This window comes from Melozone crissalis, unplaced genomic scaffold (assembly GCF_028551555.1).
Source record: "Melozone crissalis strain CALT ecotype California unplaced genomic scaffold, PUWL_Pcris_2 ptg000007l_1, whole genome shotgun sequence".
Taxonomy (NCBI): domain Eukaryota; kingdom Metazoa; phylum Chordata; class Aves; order Passeriformes; family Passerellidae; genus Melozone; species Melozone crissalis.
Window position 1 is genome coordinate 6,197,869 of NW_026535785.1, and position 20,050 is coordinate 6,217,918.

Below are 20,050 nucleotides of genomic sequence, written 5' to 3' on the forward strand. Positions count from 1 at the left end.
AAACACACCTTAGCTGAATACTGAAAGAAATGCAGAAAGATGGGGAGCAGACTGTATTTTCTTATTAAAATAAATTTCATCTTCCAGCCAGTTGGGATGTTACCAGCGTAGTGTGCTTCAATGAGAAGTTAACAATCTATTATCTGTTCCTTTCCCAGGTTGGAGAATTTTAACCAAAAGCTCCAGAAGCAGAGTGAAACATCTGTGCACTCTGAGAGCTCAGTGGCCGAAGTGCTGGATTCCTGATTTGCCTTTTGCAGTGACTCCCATACACAGAATATCTGTGCACACATACTGCACCCACAAAAGAAACTGAAGATAAACAGGGACTGTCCTTACAAAGGCAAAGTTTCTATTTCTGTTCAAACCAAATGGCAAAAAAAAAAAAAAAAAGGCAATTCTTTGATCCTTGCAGCCTCACTCAACACAGCACAAGAAGGATATTCACTGAGTTGTGCAGGATCATGTTCTTTAGAAGGCAACAGATCTTTTGAGGCATTTTTTATCAAAATTATTTAAACCAGAGCTCATTTTGCCCCTTTTGAGACGCATCTGCCAAGAGGAAACAAAGCTGCTTGAAGCTTGAGAGGGCATGGAACTTTGGGTGATTCATCACCTCTTATGAGACTTTATGAAAAGCTCCAGCAAGAATTAATTTACAGATTTGTACATCTGCGAGGAAAAAAGGAACAAGTTTCTCCAACACAGATGCAATTTTTGGTGTAAGAGCCTCCTGTATGAGAACTGCAGCTCAATAATGCACCAGCAATACCAAAAATACCATCACCATTCCCTCCCCCCAAAAAATAACACTTTTTAAAAGATCGTCATTCTATTTGATAATTTTAATGTGTACTAGGAAGTAACAAATCACAGACAGAAAAGATTCCCATATTCTACTTATCCAAACTGTAAATTCTTCATTATTAGTAATCACACCATAACTACCAGAAGGGAAATACACACTCTATTCCTAAATCTGTCAGCTCAATTAATTAAAAAGAATATTCTAGAACTATGAAATTATAAAATGTAGTCATTTTTTAATTTTAGCTAACTTAATTGGATTTTATAAAAGAAATAAAATTATGCTTCAATCCATTTTATGAGATTTCAAAGTCCATTTCTCTTTTTTTCAAAGTAAAAGTAATTCTAATTTAAGAGACTGTAAAATTAACATTATTTATAATATTTTACTATAAAAAAATCTGTGAAGTAGGAAAATAAATATAAAAACATATTAAACAGTTATCATAGTGAAAATTTTGTGTCCGATTCCCTTTTAGAATTCCTTTATTTTTAATTAGCACTACTGGTTTTAAATGGTAAATAAAAAAGGATTTTTTTCCTAGATAACTCCACAGAAAAGAAACCTAAAGGTTTGCATGAATAGCCACTGATGTTGTGCTTCATTTCAGCTCAGAAAAAGCCACCTCTCAGATTTGGATCCATGTCCATTAAGCTATCGGTGTCTCTCGTCAGACTGCTAACAAAGGTCCAATTACTGAAAATTGTCATCTGAGTTTTTGTGACCCGGCCATTTGCACACCAGGAAATGAATGAGATTACCTGGGTAACTGCCACTGTGCAGTTATGAATTTCAGCCACAGATGACAGATTCTAATCTCAGTGGTGCACAGCTCTGTGTCACTGAACGTATCATTATGCAGGGACAAAATTTTTAAGATACGTGACAATTCACACCACACATCTGGCACTGCAGCTTTGCTTTATGACAGGAGTATTTTCAAGTGATAGCAGAACTATGACCTTGATTTCACAAGTTCATTAAAAACATTGCTGCAATCTGCATGAGGCTTCCTCCTGAGGAAAAAAAAAAATCCCCCTTCAGTTTAAAATAGTTTGTAATTCTACATCAAAGGCACAGCAAAGGCCAACAAAGGATGTCAGCAGCAAAGGAAATTTTCCATAGTGTTTACTTCTGGTATTGACACAACCAAGTGCTCCCTCTAACCATGGCACCCATGAGATATTTTTGGAAACATTGCAGCTAGGACCCTGCAGAGTGTTATGAAAATTTGTCTGTGTCTCCTTAAAATGTCTCCAGGCAGTGACTTACACCCCACCAAGGGAGCTAATGTGGGACACCAGTGCCATTTAGGTGGGCACTGAGACCTGAACATGATCTGCTCTGTTATTTAGTGGAATAGTATATACTACTTAAAGTAAATACTACTTAAAGTAGCATATACTACTTTTATTTCAGGTAGTCACTGCTTCTTGAGCCTCAGGAGCACACTGCTCCAACTGCAGGGCACCCAGCAATCCCAGAAAACTCTCACCATGCTGGCAACTGTGTCTACAACTTACTGAAAGTTTAAAAGCATGTAGAATCAGCCAGGACAATCTTAAATGTGAATACCTGAGCTGAAATGCAGCTAATTTTCAGTGCACTTCACAAAGCCTGTGATACTTCACTAACCTTTGCACTGGGGAAGTCATTCACATCTCACATGCTGTGCACAATTCACCATTAGAAGCAACTAAGCAATCCAACTCCTCTGCACTATTTGAAAACACAGTAAGTGAATACATTAGAGAGATACAGAAATAAAATTGTTGCTATAAATCAGTTAGTTATGAAATTTAATAATCAATTTGTTAGCACCTGATGTAAAGCTGTGATCTGTCAGCAGCCTCCCAAGCTGGCTGTGTGCAGCAGTGGATATTTCCAAGGGAATTAATTACTGATGATTTGCAAAGGTAAGAATAATATTTTTCAACAAATGTAGCCTGTGCACTAGGAGGTTAAACAAACACCACCAAAATGTCAACAGAGTTCTTGGCTTTGGTGTTCTCCCATTTCAAACGCAATGAAATAGTTAACCAGAGAGTATGCACAGGGAATACTTTCAAATCTTCCCATGAAGCAGAATGTCACACCATCTGGGGCACTTCTCAAGTGATTTGAAAAGTTCACACTGTTTGGAATTACAGAGAAATTCAACAGAAAAGGCCTCACCATATCCCCAAAGTCCCATAAGCAACTGTAGACCTCTGTCACGGCCAGTAAAGAAGGCAGAGCTGTGACTTCTCTTCCACAAAGAAGCAAAGTCACAGCCCACCAAACTTTTCCACCCCATAACCCTGAACACCCAGGCTGCTTTCTCTGAAAGTGAGAAAGTTGTGCTTCTTTCCATGAGGGAGTGCCTAGATACACAAAGGGAATATCCAACAGGCAAGGGAGGCTTATGGCTCTCCAGAAAATGGGTAAATTAAACAACCATCGCCAGAAATCCCCCTCAGTTTACAAACAGTACTGACAGGAAACCAAGCAACAAGAAAATCACTAAGTCAGGGCTCAGACAGCAGCAGGAAAGCTCAGAACCATGTATAATCTAATACTGACAAAAAAATATTTAAATGTTTACTGGTTCAATGTAAAAGAAAAAAAAAAAACCTGCTTAACTCAATAACTTTCAGAAACAAAATGCTTAATGCTTAACTTCCCTTTTTTATATAAAACTATTGGCTAAAAGGTCAGCAAAAATGCCCTTATTGCCAACTGGCAGCTGACAGAAATGTGGATCCTTTTCAGACAGGCTTCATTTTAAGGCAAGCCTCTAACACAGGACTCAGAGCCCTGATGGATGACCTCCTGCTAGAAGCAAGGAAAATTCTCTGAAATTCATCCTACTGGATTTCTTTCCAGGATTTGACAGTGTTGATCAGCAAATACTTTTGCCCCATTTCTAAGAGATTAATGGGAGTGGACTGAAGCAGTTCTGATTCTTCCTTCATAACACATCCATGGGAATTGCTACGAGCAGCTGCTCCTGTGCCTTCCTAATACATCATCTGCATTCTGCATAGAGGTCAACATCCCTCAATCATTACTCATTACCTCTCTAGAAGCTTCAGTGTACAATTTCATAAATGTTTGGAGAAGGAAAAGAGGTCTCAACTGATTTGGAGCTAAACAGAAAACATCCATTAGTCATGGTTTTCCCTTTATTATTTTTTCTTACATATACGGTGAAGGGACAACTACCAAAATAACTCCACATCATCCTGCACCTTCAGAAATTAATAAGAGACAACAGTACTGAAAATATCCAGAATCTGGTAATTTTGATTCAGCAGCCCACCTAAGGACACTTGCTGCTTCAAAGTGCATCTTGTTCAAATTCTGTCAGAAAATCATTATTTACACACATTCACATGTAGTCACAAAAAAGCATAAGCCAGACCTAAAGAAATATTCAGTTTTGTAATAACCACAGAATGATTTTTTTTTTTTTGTTTCTGCATGTACTTCTAAATACAAAAATTTAGTTTGCACACAATAAGGACTTGTTAGAAAAAGAAAGCTACAACCCACCAAAAAAAAAAAAAAAGCCAATTACTACATTTATTATATATTTATAACATTTTCACTTGAAAACAGCTAAATCCTTGGAAAATGTTTTTGGGACCACAGTTGTTCATTCAAAGAATAAAACACCTCATTTTGAGCATTTTACTTACCAAGACTCTTCCCTGTTTTGCCCAGAAATTATAGAGCTGTAGCAGAATTCACACACAGCCCTACAGCAGCTGTGTGCTGCCATTCAGACCTGAAAGATTCCATGCTGTGATGGAAATTAATGTACTTTGACATCCTCTGGGATTTTGGGGAACAGCTAATAAAGAAATACAACCTTTTCAGTCTATTACACAAATTTTTGGATTCTAAGATCCATGGCCAGTCTCAGGCCTGCATTGAGCCTTCCCTATCCAAGTAGCAGAAGACTCTGCCTTCTTTTTTTTTTTTTTTTTTTAATTATCTCCCCTAGAAAGCATTTAGCTAAATAGACTAAATATATTTTAATGTATATGTAATTAAATACTCTGGCCTGATAATTCAGAATTTTTAGAAGGCAACATCAATTAAACACACAGAGCTTCTCAAAACCCATTAATCCACAATGCTCAAAGATCCTTGGTATATTTGGGACAGAATATGTTTTAAGCAGTTATTAATCATATTAATCATACATATTTTTCTTATTTAGATGCTCAAAACAGCTTTCACAGCTGGTGCATCTTGTGTAAATTTTTTAGGAAAACAGAGCCCCAAGCCATCTTAGTCTCACGCTGGATTTAGGCACAGAGATGGCTCAAAATGGCACCAGAACAACCAGGGAGCAGAAAGTCCCTGGAGAGTTTTCAAGGTTTCTTCATTAGGGCAGAGTGAAGTGAGTGCAAAGTGTCCAAGGACAAGTGGCAGGTTTGGAAATTTTGGACAGCACAGTTGTAGTCATAAAGCTATGCAACAAACACCAAACAAAATCTTTTTGTTAGTAATGTGTAAAAAGCACTTCATCATTTTTTGTAGATGCAACTGTGTGTAAAGTTATGGTGAAGTAATATGGACTTTACTTAAAACAAAAAAAAATTAAATATTCTGAGGAAAAGGTATTTTCATGATAGAGCAGATGAAAGGAAAGGTGATCGGATGAAAACATCAGGATCTCTGCCTCCAGGAAAAGGAGGAAGGACTAAAGATTCTGAGATTTTTGATTCTTCATTTATAAAGTACTGGAAATAAGTTTTGGATCCACATAGCTTGACACAGGCTACCACAAAGGGGTAATTGTGTACAAGAGCTTAAAAACAGAAGAAAGAAGAAAAAGAAAAACTATGCAGAAAACCAATCCCTAGGCTTTAATAAGGCACAGCATCACCACAAAGAGAAAAAAAAAGTTTTACTCTAATATTATTATGTATGTTTCAAATGTAGTCAACCTTTGATCTTATTTAAATTTAAGATATGTGCTGTCTGCAACAGTAACTTCTGAACCATGCATGTTCCTTAATTCTATGTGGGTATTTTTTGATATCTCAAAATGCACAATGTTGTCCAGAAGTTTGTGCCTTGGTGGCACTGCCAGGATGCCAACCATACTCTAAGCTGAGAAAACAAATGTAAAATCTCAACTGTCACTAGTTTTAATTCACTGAAAGCAATTCTATTAATGGCAAAGAGTTAACAGAGTTGTACAGTGTTATAAAATATGTTCAGGCTTGGAAAGGCAATAAGCAGTTGCAACAATCATCTTTGATGGAGATACATTGACTACTCAACCATTAAACATATTGGCATAATGGCATCACTGATAATTCATCTAAATCATATATTCATTTTTTCCAGTTATTTCATATTTATATTTTAAGTTATATTTGTAACAACTTGCTAAGCAGATCCCATTTTTACATATGTATTCTCAGGTATTCATAGAATTTAACACACAGTATCTATGATTTAATTGTCATTCAACTGGAATTAAAAAAAAACACACCTGCAATGTGTCAGTTATAATAAGGAAATACAGAAAAATCATATTCTGGATTGACTTTTCATCAGGCTCCAAAATCTTAATTGCACCTGCAAGGTTCCAGCACACTTGTGCCTGCAGCATGAAAAATGAATGCAGTTACAGAGTCTGGGGCCTCAGCTGAGGAAGCCAGCTGAAAACCTGGCCCACTCCATTTTGGGTCTGGTTAGGAAAATCAAGAGACTAAACTTCCAAATGGAGAACCATAATTCATAACTGCTGTCTTTTCCATTTTTCTACACACATCATTAGTGAATAAACTGTTAGCAGATGCCAATTCTTACCACAAAAAAGGAAAATAAATCTTGCTTTAAAGTATAGGAAAGTAACTGCAGTGAAGATCTACATCTAGAAGTCCTGCATAATTGTGAATTTCTCCTAACAATTCAGAAAATTCCAAGCAGTAGCTATTGGCAAACATTGTTTCATGTCTTTGGAGTACTTCAAGATTTTTCAGGATAACTTCAGCTTTTTTCTCTCAAACATTGAGAACATTAAATTAAAGCCTTTCTGTTTGGCAGAAGATAACTTTAATTCAAACCAAGTGGCACCATGCATCACTGAAAAGTAAAAATGCACATAAAATTTCATCTATAACTTTCCTGCTCACTCCTTCCTGCTGTTTTGATCATGGAAGTGTTTTTATGGTGAGGTCCAGGCAAATGCCAGGACACCATGGCTGTAAATATTGGCAACAGGTCCCATCCTGGGAGTTTTAGAACTGAAACATCAGTGCTGCTCCCCAGTTAAAGTATGCAGGTTTCAGCCAAGTATGGGATGACCAAATTAGAAATAAAAATCAAAGTGCCACATCCACAAGTCTCCACTCCTACACAAACACCAATTCCACAGACCCTGAGCCACCCAACACTGACCCTGACTGAATTCCAGTGCTGTGTTTTATACAATCACAGGACTGTCATTTTATCTGTAAGGGGGATTGATACCAGCCATGATTCCTCACATCATGCCCACTCAATGAATAGCAGATTCAATTCTGTGTTTCTTAGTTCCGAAACACTAATATGAAAGATTGGTTGGTCTGCCTCTGCCAGCTGAACAGAAATCAGCTCATGCCAAATCCATCCTAGCCCAGAACATTATTATAAACAGATCATTTATTTGACTTTCCATAACAGAGGCATTCAATGAACTGTCTGAGCTGGAAACCAGCAGAGGGGAAAGACTTGATGCATATAAAAGAAGCAACTTGAACAAATCCAGCCATTTAGGGGCACTGAGATCTCTTGCCCCACTCTCATTCTAACGTTAGCGCTGTCTTGACAAGGAAGGAAGATGAAGTTTATTCACTCCTCTTGGAAATATCCAGTGGGGAATGTCCCTGCATAAAACAAGCCAGAAACACTAAATACTAAAAGACAGCTGACTTTCTCCAAAGAAATTTTTGCTAGAAATCCGTGAACCCATTTTTTTTATTGGACATCCATTTTATGTGTTAGTCACACTGTGTTCAGGTTGTGCTACAATGATAGATTAAAAATTAAACAGCAATATTGTTTTATTCTGTCTTCCCCCTATGTTGACTTTGGGAGATCCAACTAATTGAGGTTTTTACCTTATTTTGTCCACCAAATCCTTCTAACTGTGAGACCAGAAAAAATTGGAGGGCACTGTCCTGCTCCTAGAGAAAGTTTCAGTGCTGCAATCACAGAACTGCAGGATCTAAAATAATCAGCAAAACCCTTCTGCATGGATAAAAAAGTCTCAGAAAGAGAAACAGCTGTATCAACTCAAGAGTATAGATAATGCAAACAAAAAAAAAACCCTCTTTTTTTCTGAGAGGAGGAAGGATTTCCAAGAATATATTTATATGAATATGGCATAATTTACCAGTGTCTATATATTCAGAGCTCAGATTTTATCTGTGGACAAGTCTGCAACACCTAACAAATCCATGTAGGAATAAAAGATTTCTACCAAATCTCAGAAGTAGGATAATTTATACATGAATCATCTGACTTTTACTTTCAAACAGGGAAGGCTTCTTAGCCTTAGCCTTTAAAGTACTATTCCAATTCATATTAAATATTTCTTTTCAGAGTAACTATTTCCTCCTCTTTATTATTTATGCTTTTCTCAAGGCTCCCTCTGTTGCATCATTTGTTTTCTGTATGCAACCAGCCCTGTTAAATTCCTGCTGAGCAGAGGATGACATTTCTACATTCTTCACGTGGTTTCCACAATCTCTCAGATTCCCAAGCACATTCAAGAAGGCTTTTTTTTTTCTCTACAACTTATTTGATTAAGGAAAGAGATTCACAGTTTCAGCAATTTCCCTTCTGCTCTCTGCAGTACAAACACCCCCAGCTTCCCCAGCTGCAAAGGTTCAATTCAATAAAACTTAGGGATCCTTTTTCTGAAGTTGTTCCATTTTAGTTTTCTCATCCATCAGAAGATCTGTTCTTCAAGACTATTTTCCAGTTGCTGTCAACCAGGGAAGAGCAGGGTCCCAGGCTGTGATGGGACTCTGAGCACACCCTTACATCTGATGACAAAAAATAGCACCTAGAGCCACAAAGCATGCCAGAAAAGCAGAATTTCAGAAGGCTTTCAGATGCCTATCTATTATCTATTTTAGAAATTTTCAGTTATTAAGTCATGTGTCACCAAGACCAACAGGTTGTGGAAAATACCAGTGTCCCAGACACCAACAGTGCACTGGAGAAACTAAACAGAGAATATTGCTTCTTGCACAGAGAAGTTTAAGATGTTCACCACTGAATACTTAAGGACTCTTTACATTAAATGGTGTGAGAAATAAAATAAAGGTCTTAATTAAAATGTGTGTGCTCATACAAAATTTCTCCTTGACATTTTAGAAGTATTGTAGTTTTTCCCAGGAACCAAGATCTAGACAGCTCAGAACTCAAATGATAGCTCCATTTGGGAAAAAAAAAATAAAAAAACACCAACTTTATTTGCTATTTTTACCTGCTTCATTGTTGAGAAATCTGTAAGAGAAAGAAAAACCTTTTCTCCTAAGGTATTTCCTACACTCATTAACAGGAGTGACAGGTCCCTCATGGGAAGGGGGAGACTCCAGCACATTGTGCTTCTCCTACAGGATATTTCAGAAATTTTGGCTGCCAACTGACAAGACTGGCCCAAGCATAAAGAACAAGGCTCAGTCTGTCACTGGGGCCTGTAAGATTCCTTCCAGTTGCTCACAAAGCCCCAGGTGCAGAGGAATCCCCGAGGTGACAAAGCCTCTGGACACTGCGGCAAAACCGATGAAAGGAGACAGACAAAGGTCATCAGTGCTCAGCAGAGCTGGAAAACTCATCAGCCACCACTGCAGCAGGAAGGTGCCTCTGCCACATAACTGCTTTTCCAAACTTACCCAGACATAGTTAAATTACAAAAAAAACCAGAGGCCAGAAAGACCTGGTAGGTCTCCCAGTCCACCCTCCTGCTGATGGTTGTAAGGTGACTTTTCTGTATCTGCATCAGATAAAAGATGCAGTGCCACAGGCAGGGTGTGGGGTCTGGTTTCTATCCAGCCCCAGACTTTAAACAAAATAGAACTGGAAATTCATTTTGGTCAAAACCAAAGTCTCACAATAGATACAGAACATAGACTTCCACATAATGCTTGGATAAGTCCTGCCAGACACAGGCACATCTGAGCATATTTCAGACAGAAAAGCCTGAAGGAAAGGCAGGAGCTCTGAATGATGTCTATTACTAAATTATTTTCCAAATAAACTGAGAGTGAAACATGAGTAAAGCCTGTCCATCACTGACAATGTAGCTTAACAGACCTACACTGGTAGAATGGGGTATGCCAACAAAAACAAAACAAGTTTTACTGATTCTAGATCTTCTCCTTTCCCAAGTTCTCTGGCAAAAATTGATTTAAGCCTGTTCACTTCCAAGGATTTATAAACATGCACACCAAATGGACTAGCTAGGACAACCATGGTATGAACTACAACACACAAATCAGGTTAAGAGCTGCACTTGGAAGAAGGGTAGTTTTGACTTTCCACTGCACCACACATTTAAAGAAATGTAGCATATTAAAAGCATGAAGATCCTAAATTAAAACACTTACTGCTCTCACACCACAAAACCAAGTTAGTATTAAAGCAGCAATACTGCAAGGATTTGTCTTTCAAGAAATTTTAATATATGAAGATGACATGATAAGAAAATATTGATACTAAGGATTTTGGCAGTAAAGAAATTCTGTTAGAAGTCAGTTTTGACAATTCTTTGAATTTAAAAGACCTATAAGTACTAAAATGTCATCTGTCTATTCATGTGAGATTTAGCTTTGGCAGTGTTTCAAAAGTGAAAAAAAAACACTCTTTGTTATATATTTTCTCTAAGACAATGTATTTTCAAAGCTAAGAGGTCATATTCTCTGGAGAAGAACAGTAAGATGCATATCAGTTACAGAAATACTTGCAGAAAATAGCTAAGTTTGAATACTCACAACAACCAATGGGTCAAACTGTGGATAAAAGCACAAAGTGTGGAATTTATTGTCAAGACTTGGAAGTTAAAAGCTTTCAAATAATTTCTTCAATTCAGACATTCATTGCTCTGTTCAAGCTAAATTAAAGGAACCACTTGGAATCTAACCTGGTTATCTCCATATAAATTTGTCTATTTTTAAGTGATGTCATTATCACAATCTTTCCCCTTTTTTTTTCTTTTTTTGTTATGTGCTATTCCACATACAGGATTGGAAAATTGAGCTGTCTGGCTCATAGGGCTGTGTTTTGTTAAGGCTTTAAAAGGGAAAAGGAGAGAGAGAAGGTTAGAAAACAACATAAGACAAGCAGTGCACTAATTGTTCACCCTTGACCTCTTCCAAACCACTGCCAAACTGTCACCAGTTGCCTGAGCTGTCTTTATCCAATTCAGCTTTGGTCTTTTTCAACAGCCACAGGGTAAAAAAGCCCTTTAAAAGTGGGGCTGCACATCAAATAATAGAAGATCTGTAATTTATGGTTTTTTTGTGTGTGTATGAAAACAAATGATCTTTAATTTACATTGAAAAAAATTCCTGTGAAAAGTTTATTCACTCACTGCAGTTGGTGATCCATCCAACTATGGTGATCCTGCCAACTGTGCTCAGCTGATAAAGACATTAAAATAACAAGAAATTATTACATCTAATTTTCTGAGTACTTACAGATTCTTGGATTTGAATGCTTCAGCAAAGCGCTGCACACTCTGAAGAGAAGCAAGGTCTAAGGTCATTGCCTCTACCTTGGCTTTATGCTGGAACAAGAGAAAATATAAAAAAGGATAAATAACAGCAAGTTCAGTTCACAGTATCACATTACAGTAAATGTGTTATGAAACTTGTCTGATTCCCTTGTTTAACATTATAACCCCAGAGTGAATACAAATCATCAAAAGGGATGGACAAGCACAACATTTAGTGCCAAAAGTAGCATTTGTGATTTGGTGATTCTGCTGAAAACACACACTATGTAATGCACAGCTTTATATAATGCAATGAATGGACTCAAGGCAGTGCTAAGGTTAATAACTATCTTTTTGCTTTGATTTTGACAGTGAAACTTATGTAATTCATGAAATAAAAAGTAGAGTAAGTGCTACTCTCAATACATGCTGGTTTTGGAACAATACCAATAGGAAAAAAAACCCCAATAAATACTCTATAAAAAACAGCTAACTTGAGATTGGCACATATTAATTTTTAAAAATCTATTTTTCATAGTAGGTGACATAAAGGACAGTATAAAATGACTACAGAAAATAACAGATCAGTCCGCACAGTGCTTTATACAGTAAGAGTTTATCAGGATATATTATAGATGCACTTTCCTGTCAGGGTGGGGAGGCCCTGGCACAGGTTGCCCAGAGAAGTTGGGGACTCCCCATCCTTGGAAATGTCCAAGGCCAGGCTGGATGGGGCTTGGAGCAGCCTGGGATAATGGAAGGTGTCCCTGCCATGGCAGGGGGTTGGAACAAGATGGACTTTAAGTTCCAACCCAAACCATTCTGTGATTCTGTGTCTCCAAAAGAAATTCTGTATATACCTAAAGTAAACTTCTCACCTACAAGAGGACACACTATCCCAAAACGTAATTTTCAGCTTTAAGATCCCTGTTTCCAGATATTTTGAAACTCCAAATCTCAGAACAAAATTAATTAAAACATGTGTGCCTATTTTCATCACAACACTAAAGTCATCACAGAACCAAGCAGCTCAGCTGGACGTTGCACCGGGATCTGCTGGGACTACAAGGTTACACCATGAGCATTGCTTGGAGTGATGAAAGGACAGAAGGAAGCCAGGAGGAGTCTCCCATTGTCTCCCAAGCTCAAGTGATCCATCTGACTTCCCCATGTCATTGCATCTGGCACTTTTCTCCACACATCTGTTGTCAATTTTGCTAGTACCCATTCTGCCTGCTACAACTACCTTACAGGTTTGCTTTAAACAGAATATCATCACTCCAATTCCTCTTGTCCCATTCCAGCCAGACTTATCAGGACAGCAAAACAAACACAACTAAAATTTCAACAGGTTCAGTCTCCATAGGAACTATCAATTTCTGGAGTTGGAAAATGCTAAACCAAACTTTGATACAAAGAGTTTTTTACCCCTACAAAATGCACATCATTCTGGAACTCATTCTGCCCCACTGTGTAAATATTTTCTTCTGTTTGATGGTCAGAGATTTGAGAAAGATGATGCTGCCTTGCATTATGCAATAGAACTCCAGAACAATTTCTCCTCTCTGCAGTTCAAAGCTGTTTACTCACTACAGAAATCATGTGCATAGTTGGGTTTACTTTGCCTCTGCTTTCCTCAGTTGAAACATTCTCCTATCTCTCCCAAGGGTAAAAGGACAAGAATGGTACAAATACAGGGACATAGGGAGGTCAAAAAACATAATAATCAAGTAGTTCAACAGGCTAGACCACAAGCTGCCAGCCACTGTCCTCTTGGGGACAAGGATTTGAGTCCACACGACATCACTCAGGTAATGCTTTTCCTCTTGGTGTCACACATGAGGCTTCTGCTACTGAGTCCAGCAACAAAAAAGGTACTTTTCTGTACTTCATGTCCAAAAGAAAAAAAAAAGAATGAAGCCTCCAAAACACTTTCTGAAATAGAAGTTAAGAAGACTCAGATTGGCCTGATTTGGGGATTAATATATTGAAAACTTAAAAATCAGAAATTTAAAAATTATAATATTTTTTCAATTTCCTCCCTGCTTTTGCTGTTTAAAACCTTGATGGTTGAAGCCTGTATTTCCTTCACATGCACAGAAGGCACATACTGAGCACAGACAAACACATTTACTCTGTTTTCCTCACGGGAAAAACGGGAGCATGGGGCACCCAAAGCACTCAGAAGCTGACACCTCAGCTTCTGAAGGCACCCAAGAAGCCAGGTGTGAGTGTTTTCTCCAAGCATAACTGGGGAAGAAATCAGTTTAATGTACCATGAGTTTAGGCAAGTTCCCCAACTTTTTTGTTTCAGATTCTCCCCTCAACTGAGAATCCAGCACCTCTCACCCCACAGAGGTTTTCTGTAGATCACCAATTCCTGCTACAGTTTGAGACGGTGAAATGCTAAACCTTTAGAATCAATTCAATTTTATTTAAATTTTCCCACTGTTACTTATATCACAATACCTCTTTTTAAAAAATCTATGAATAAAGCAATATACTTGCAAGATACGTTCTTAATAATGTAAGAATATCTCCATAAATGACAAGTAGAAGGTTTTATCTTTGTTTTCTTACAGTAGCTCAGAATTACCTCTGTTGTAATGTTTTCCCTCTTTCCCTAGAAGCCTAGGTGTCACATATTGTGATATGTATACAAGAGCATAGGGGGTTTTCATAAAAAATAAAACTAAAAATCATTTTTGCTAAAAGGCATCTTAACTGTAATTGTTCTCTGCAGTCAGAACTGATTGGTAATGGTATGCTGCAAATCCTGACCTAATGTGTCATAATTGTATTATGCTGATGTCTCTCACTACTTCACTTCACATGTTTTCAGCACTGAATTATGCCTCATTTTATGTTGCGAAACCTTAAATGAGACTTGCCACCTTCCCAAATACAGCAGACAGTCTTTAAACTGCCATCATCAAATTAATACACTAAGCCAGGAAACTCCAGAATTTTGAAAATTAAATTGACATAAGGTATTAATGTTTCCTCTACTACTTTATTTTCAATTACATCATTTAAGGAGAAAGTAGATACTGAAATGAGTGTAGAATAATTTAAAGAGCTCTTTTCTAAACCACAGGGTCATAACTACATGGTGCCATCGAAAAGCTGTGAAAATGAGCTGCTGTCATTGCTGCAGGTACCCAGGACAAATGTCCCACCTGTATCCAAAATCCCTTCAGGACCAGAGCCAGATCAGCCCTGTCTGTTGAGCCCTGAGAAATCCAGGTCAGCCAGAACCAACAGAGAGGTTTGAGTTTGGGATGGGGGTATCTGTATTTCACAAAGCCCAACGACCAGTTCAAATCTAACAATTTGAATCCAGGCATCAACGTGGTGCCTTTGAAGAAACAGCCAAAGGCAAATCAATCTCCAGTTCCAAACAAGCCCTCTTCTAAACCCAGCACAATAACACTTTGAAAAGTCTAAAGAAAAAAATATATCTTGTATTTCATGTTTCACACTCAGTTCTAAAAGCCTTTCATCAATATTTCCAGGTAAGTTTCATTACTCTGTACAGCCCCAGAAAACAGCTTATTCAGTTTTGTATCTAAGCTGCTCCCTATTGGAGCAAAAATATTAAAAATGCTTAAGTGCAATTGGCTATACTTTGCACTCATGCTAGAAAAATGCTTATTGAGCCAGAAAGTAACACAAAAGTGAAAACCCCCAGAAAGCCAGCTATTTCACTATATGCAATGCATTCACTTTACAGCCTAAAAATTGTTTAAAAATGAACACTGCATGGTAGAGTAGCTTGGCAGTAAACATGATTGTGCATTTGTGTCTTGGTATTGAAGAAGGAGCCTTTTTTCATAGTGAATTTTTCATTCAAATGTAAGTGATGATTTACGTTAAATATAGGTAAAGCATAGCTACATTTTCCTGAAGGATTGCAAGGAAGTGAAGAGCAGTACAATAAGTTGAAGCATAAAAGCTTTCTCTGTCATAATATTTATTATAATGGCATATAAAATAGCTGAAATAAATAATAGATGACTAAAAGTAAATTCATATGATAAAGAATCTTTCAGCAGACACCATTACTTCTGACTGCTCCAGTTTCATACACAGTTGAAGAGTCTTAATAAATATGCTGTAGCCTCTGTATCTTATGTAAGTACAAGTCATTTTGTGAGGGCCTACTTAAAATGTACCAGGGTGGACACTACATAATTTACTGTATAATTTTACTCTCAGAAAATAGTGTGTGTACATCTTCAATGTTTAAAAGTCCTTAACTCAAAACCGAATACCTGGCACAGCAACAGCAATATCTGACTTTGAGGAACTGAAAGTACAATCAATGGGTAAAAAGTGGTTTAATTTAATACAGAAAAATCTTCATGACAATGTCTTGGAATGCAGATAGTTCTGACAGGTTGTCTGAGAAAGAAAATCTTGGGGTAAAAAAAAGCATTTTACAACAAAGCTGATGAAAAAATCTGTGGAATTATCTGAAAATAGGTAAACAAATAACCAAATCTCAGCATATGACAAGCAATGCCCACATAAACCCATATTTCCATGTTGAGGATGGAGCAGGGGATGTTTTAGAAGCACATCTGACAATTTGACACATAGCTTATGACAGCCAATAGCCAGTGCCATGCACTATTTATGGGGGTACCTAATGGGGAAAAAGGCTTTCACTCAGGATTAGGACTGCAGATATTATTGTCCCTAATGTAGCCAACATTTGGTGCTTCATGCAAAACTGTATTTATGCAATGGCAGCTTCAGCTGGTTGTGTGCTCTGAATGCTCTGCAGCTCCTGGGAGCTGATGGGGATGGATGCATCCATTGCTGCTTTTAGAGCAATCCAGCACCTCTGGAAGATGCAATAATAATGTGTTCTTCTGCTACCTTTGGGATTCATCCAAGTTCCTTAGAAGACCTTGTGGTGCAGCATTTTTACACCCATTTTTCAATTTTTCCACCCTTCTCCTCACCCCAATATCAGCAGTATTTGTGCAGTACTTACAAATTTCCACTAATTTATGCAAGAAAACACATTGACAAAAAATCAATTTCCCAAATATTAACCACTTTACTAACCCATTTATGAGATGTACAAGGAAACAGCTGGGGTGAACTTGATTCCTCATGAAGATCAGAGATGAAAAGGATTCCCATTCTTTCATTTGAAAAAAATATTTAGCAACACTTGGTTTCACTATTTTCTGATGTGTTTGTTTTACCTGTATTTTGGTTGTAATTTAGTGGTGTACATTTTTCCATTATTCTTCTTGCTCAATCCTGTCATAGTCTGATGCTGTGCATGACCTCTCCCAAAAATTCATTTGTAAAGCCTGGTTGTTCCTGCTTAAGTAACTAGATCTTCTGATCCTCACAAAAATGGAATTCCTGCAGGGGTTGCCTCCATCCAAGTGAAGAGAACAGCACACAGATCAAGATTTAATGGGTCAGTGTGAGCCTGCAAACTGCTCAGATCACTGATCAGCCTTGGACCAACATTTTATCATGAAGAATAAATTATTAGTACCATTGTTTTCTTTGTCTCTATCCCTTCTCCAGAATTCTGGAGAAATTTGGATGTTTGGCAGAGAACAGTGTTTATCTTTCTGGCATCATCTACAACTTAGAGGCCTCTTCAGAAAAGCCTGAAGCCCTCAAGCTGTTGTCCTGCAAATTCATGTCTAAAAGTTGCAATTGCCTGAAATTCTGAGCCAAAAAGTCTGAAATTCTGAAGGTGAGAGATGTGGAAAAGGGATAAAGATGGCCTGACAGGAAGGAGTCCAGCTTCTGAGGATGGCATACACCAACCTGGCATTTGGTCCTCACACTTAAACAAATCACTGTTCACAGCAATATTTCTCCTTCATCCAAATATTTAATTTCTCTATAATTTAAAATCCAAATACAAAAATGGGACTCTAGTCTCCAGGTACACTTTGTGTATTTGACTTATCATGCAATCACCATTTTAAATTTCCCAATAGTTTTAGAACTTTATCTCTTTCTATTAGCAAATGTCTACACATACACTCATTCATTTCTTTGTGGTTGCTTCATTTTTCAGATTTTAATATCCTTTTTTAATAAATCTTCTGTAATAAATACCACTTACCACTACAATACGCAATAATGTTATTTCATAATCTTTACATTAGTTAACTCTTAGATCAGTATCTCTGTAAATTTGGCCTTTCATATTTCTGGAGATAATTATAAAGGAAAAAAGGGAAAACATCTGCATTTCTTTATGATATTAATATCTTCAGTGAAGTAAACTATGCTCCAGCAATCCTAAATCATGCTTAGAAAGAGCAAAAAAAGTCACTCTCCTAAAGATATTTTTTAAATTATTTATTCCATAACCAGAGGGAACAAAAACATACAAAAACTGCTGGACTATAATTTCAGAAGACTTCATTTAGTAGGCTCCAAATGCCCTGATTTTTTCTGGATGCACACAGTTCCATTGCACACAGGACACATTTGCTTCAATAACAAGAAATTACATGTATTTAAACAAAAATCTACTGTAGATTTTGGCAATAGGAATTTGTTTAGCTCTTAATGCACATGAAATGTAGGTAATTACTTGGGAGCCTACTTGGAGCTGGATTTTCTTTTTTCTTTCCCTGGATATAGATCACTTCTTCCCGTCTCCAAACACCCATTCCTGTAAAGCTCATTTGAATTTATCTTGGGGAATCTCAAATAATCTTGGAAATATATAACAACATGTGTATGGTTTACCATTCTAATAAACATATCTCCTTGTTTAGAGAATGATCAAGGGAGCCTGGGAACATGTAACAGAATCTCAGCTGGGGAGAGCCTCCTATTCAGATGCTTTCAATTCCTTTCATTCTGCACCATCCCAAGTGATAGCAGAATGCATTTTCAAAGAGAGGAACAAGGCAAACAGCATCAGGGTAATTTAGAAGCTACAGGCTTTTTTCCTTTCAAAAACTCCCTCTATTTGAAGTTTTTAAGATTAAATAAACCCAGTTTAGGGGTTGCTGAGAAGGAAGCAATGTAGGAAGCAATAGGGTAATGGATTTGTTGGAAATGGCAGAAGCTGGGGAAAAAGGAGAATTTCTAAGTGGACTAAACCAGTACCATCCCTATGCCAATACATTATTACCATTGTTAATTACCCATAAAATTAAAGAGGTGTTATCTTACATGTACAGCTCCACACACAGTGCTGTACAGAACTTCCAGCAGGATTTCACACAGAGGGAAGGGAAGGCAGCATCCCCACTCCAGACAACAAACAAGAGGAGAAAAGCAGGATGGTCAAAAGGGCAACAATGTTTAAGTAAATACAAAATGAACCCTTTTTCCCTGTTCTCTCATGATCCATAACCATAAGCTACGTTGTTGCCTGAAAGTGCAGACATGCACTGTGCAGTGCATTAATCCTTCAAACACTAACAGATGCTGGCAGGGATTTAGGCTGGAATGTATTTACAAAGTGACAAATTATGTTCTGTATTATACAGAGAGAGAAAGAGCACCCACAAATAGGCTGATAAATGTCAGCTGCAGTCACGACAAACGGTTTATTTTTATTATACTGTAACCACAAATGTTTTTTGCAGGGAGGCCCAAAGATTTATTTGTTGCAGGAAAAAACAAGATTATATATGACACAAAGTAATAACTGTGAGATCACTGATGTTCTGGGCAGCTTGCCCTCCTGGAAGCTGTGTTCAGATTGAAAAATCTTGCTTAAAAATTGTATGTTAAATGACACAAAATAAGTAGTTCATAAATCTGTATTGAAACAACAATAACTAATAATTAAAGACAACTCCTACAACATGGCTCCTACAAGCTAGAAAGGAAAACACGCTCTTCCCCTTAGTGGAAATGAAAATGAAGAAAGAATATTGGAATAAATGTGAGGGAATAGTTTGAGATTAAAGCCCCGGTGCTGTGATGGTGAGATGGAGCTCTGGCTGCAGCAGCAGCACAATTCATTGGCAGCATGGTGACGACTGCAGGTCCACAAATGCATTGCAGCTCCTTGGGAGGGTGGCAAAGATTGCCAAGGGATTTAAGGTACAGTCCTTCCACCCCACTGTTAATATTAGGGGGAAAAAAAAATCAATGTGGTTAAAAGTCATCACTTCTGTACTCATGAATAATGTCAGGATGCTTCAACATATGTAGAAATAAATATATGAGACAAAGATATGAAAGAACTTAATAATTAGCTATTTAAGCCATTTTAATTGGCAGTTCATGGTTACAATTTCCTAGATTTAAACAATGTAACATTGATAACTTACAGAACAGTATGCTCAAAGAAATAAACACATACACAAACTCTTTTGTTTCCCCAGCTGTTCACATTTCCAAGCTAAGAGATGCATTGAAAATGGTCACATTGATATGTATGTAATTTTAGAAAGTGAAATAAAAGGGCTGAATCACATTAGTAAAGATTTCTTGTACAAGGGTTGGCAGGATCAGCTTCTTAATATACACTCAATATACACAATATAGACTTGAACAAAAATATGAAGTCTTTC

The 20,050-nt window shown here is 37.4% G+C and overlaps 1 protein-coding gene across 1 annotated transcript in view; it reads right to left on the reverse strand.

Annotated features, from left to right (window-relative positions):
• Positions 1–20,050, reverse strand: part of WWOX (WW domain containing oxidoreductase) — a 473,991-nt gene that overhangs the window by 370,496 nt on the left and 83,445 nt on the right. Inside the window, exon 6 of the mRNA XM_054269623.1 lies at positions 11,503–11,591. Coding sequence (XP_054125598.1) covers positions 11,503–11,591 — 89 coding nt within the window. The remainder of the gene's footprint in view (positions 1–11,502; positions 11,592–20,050) is intronic.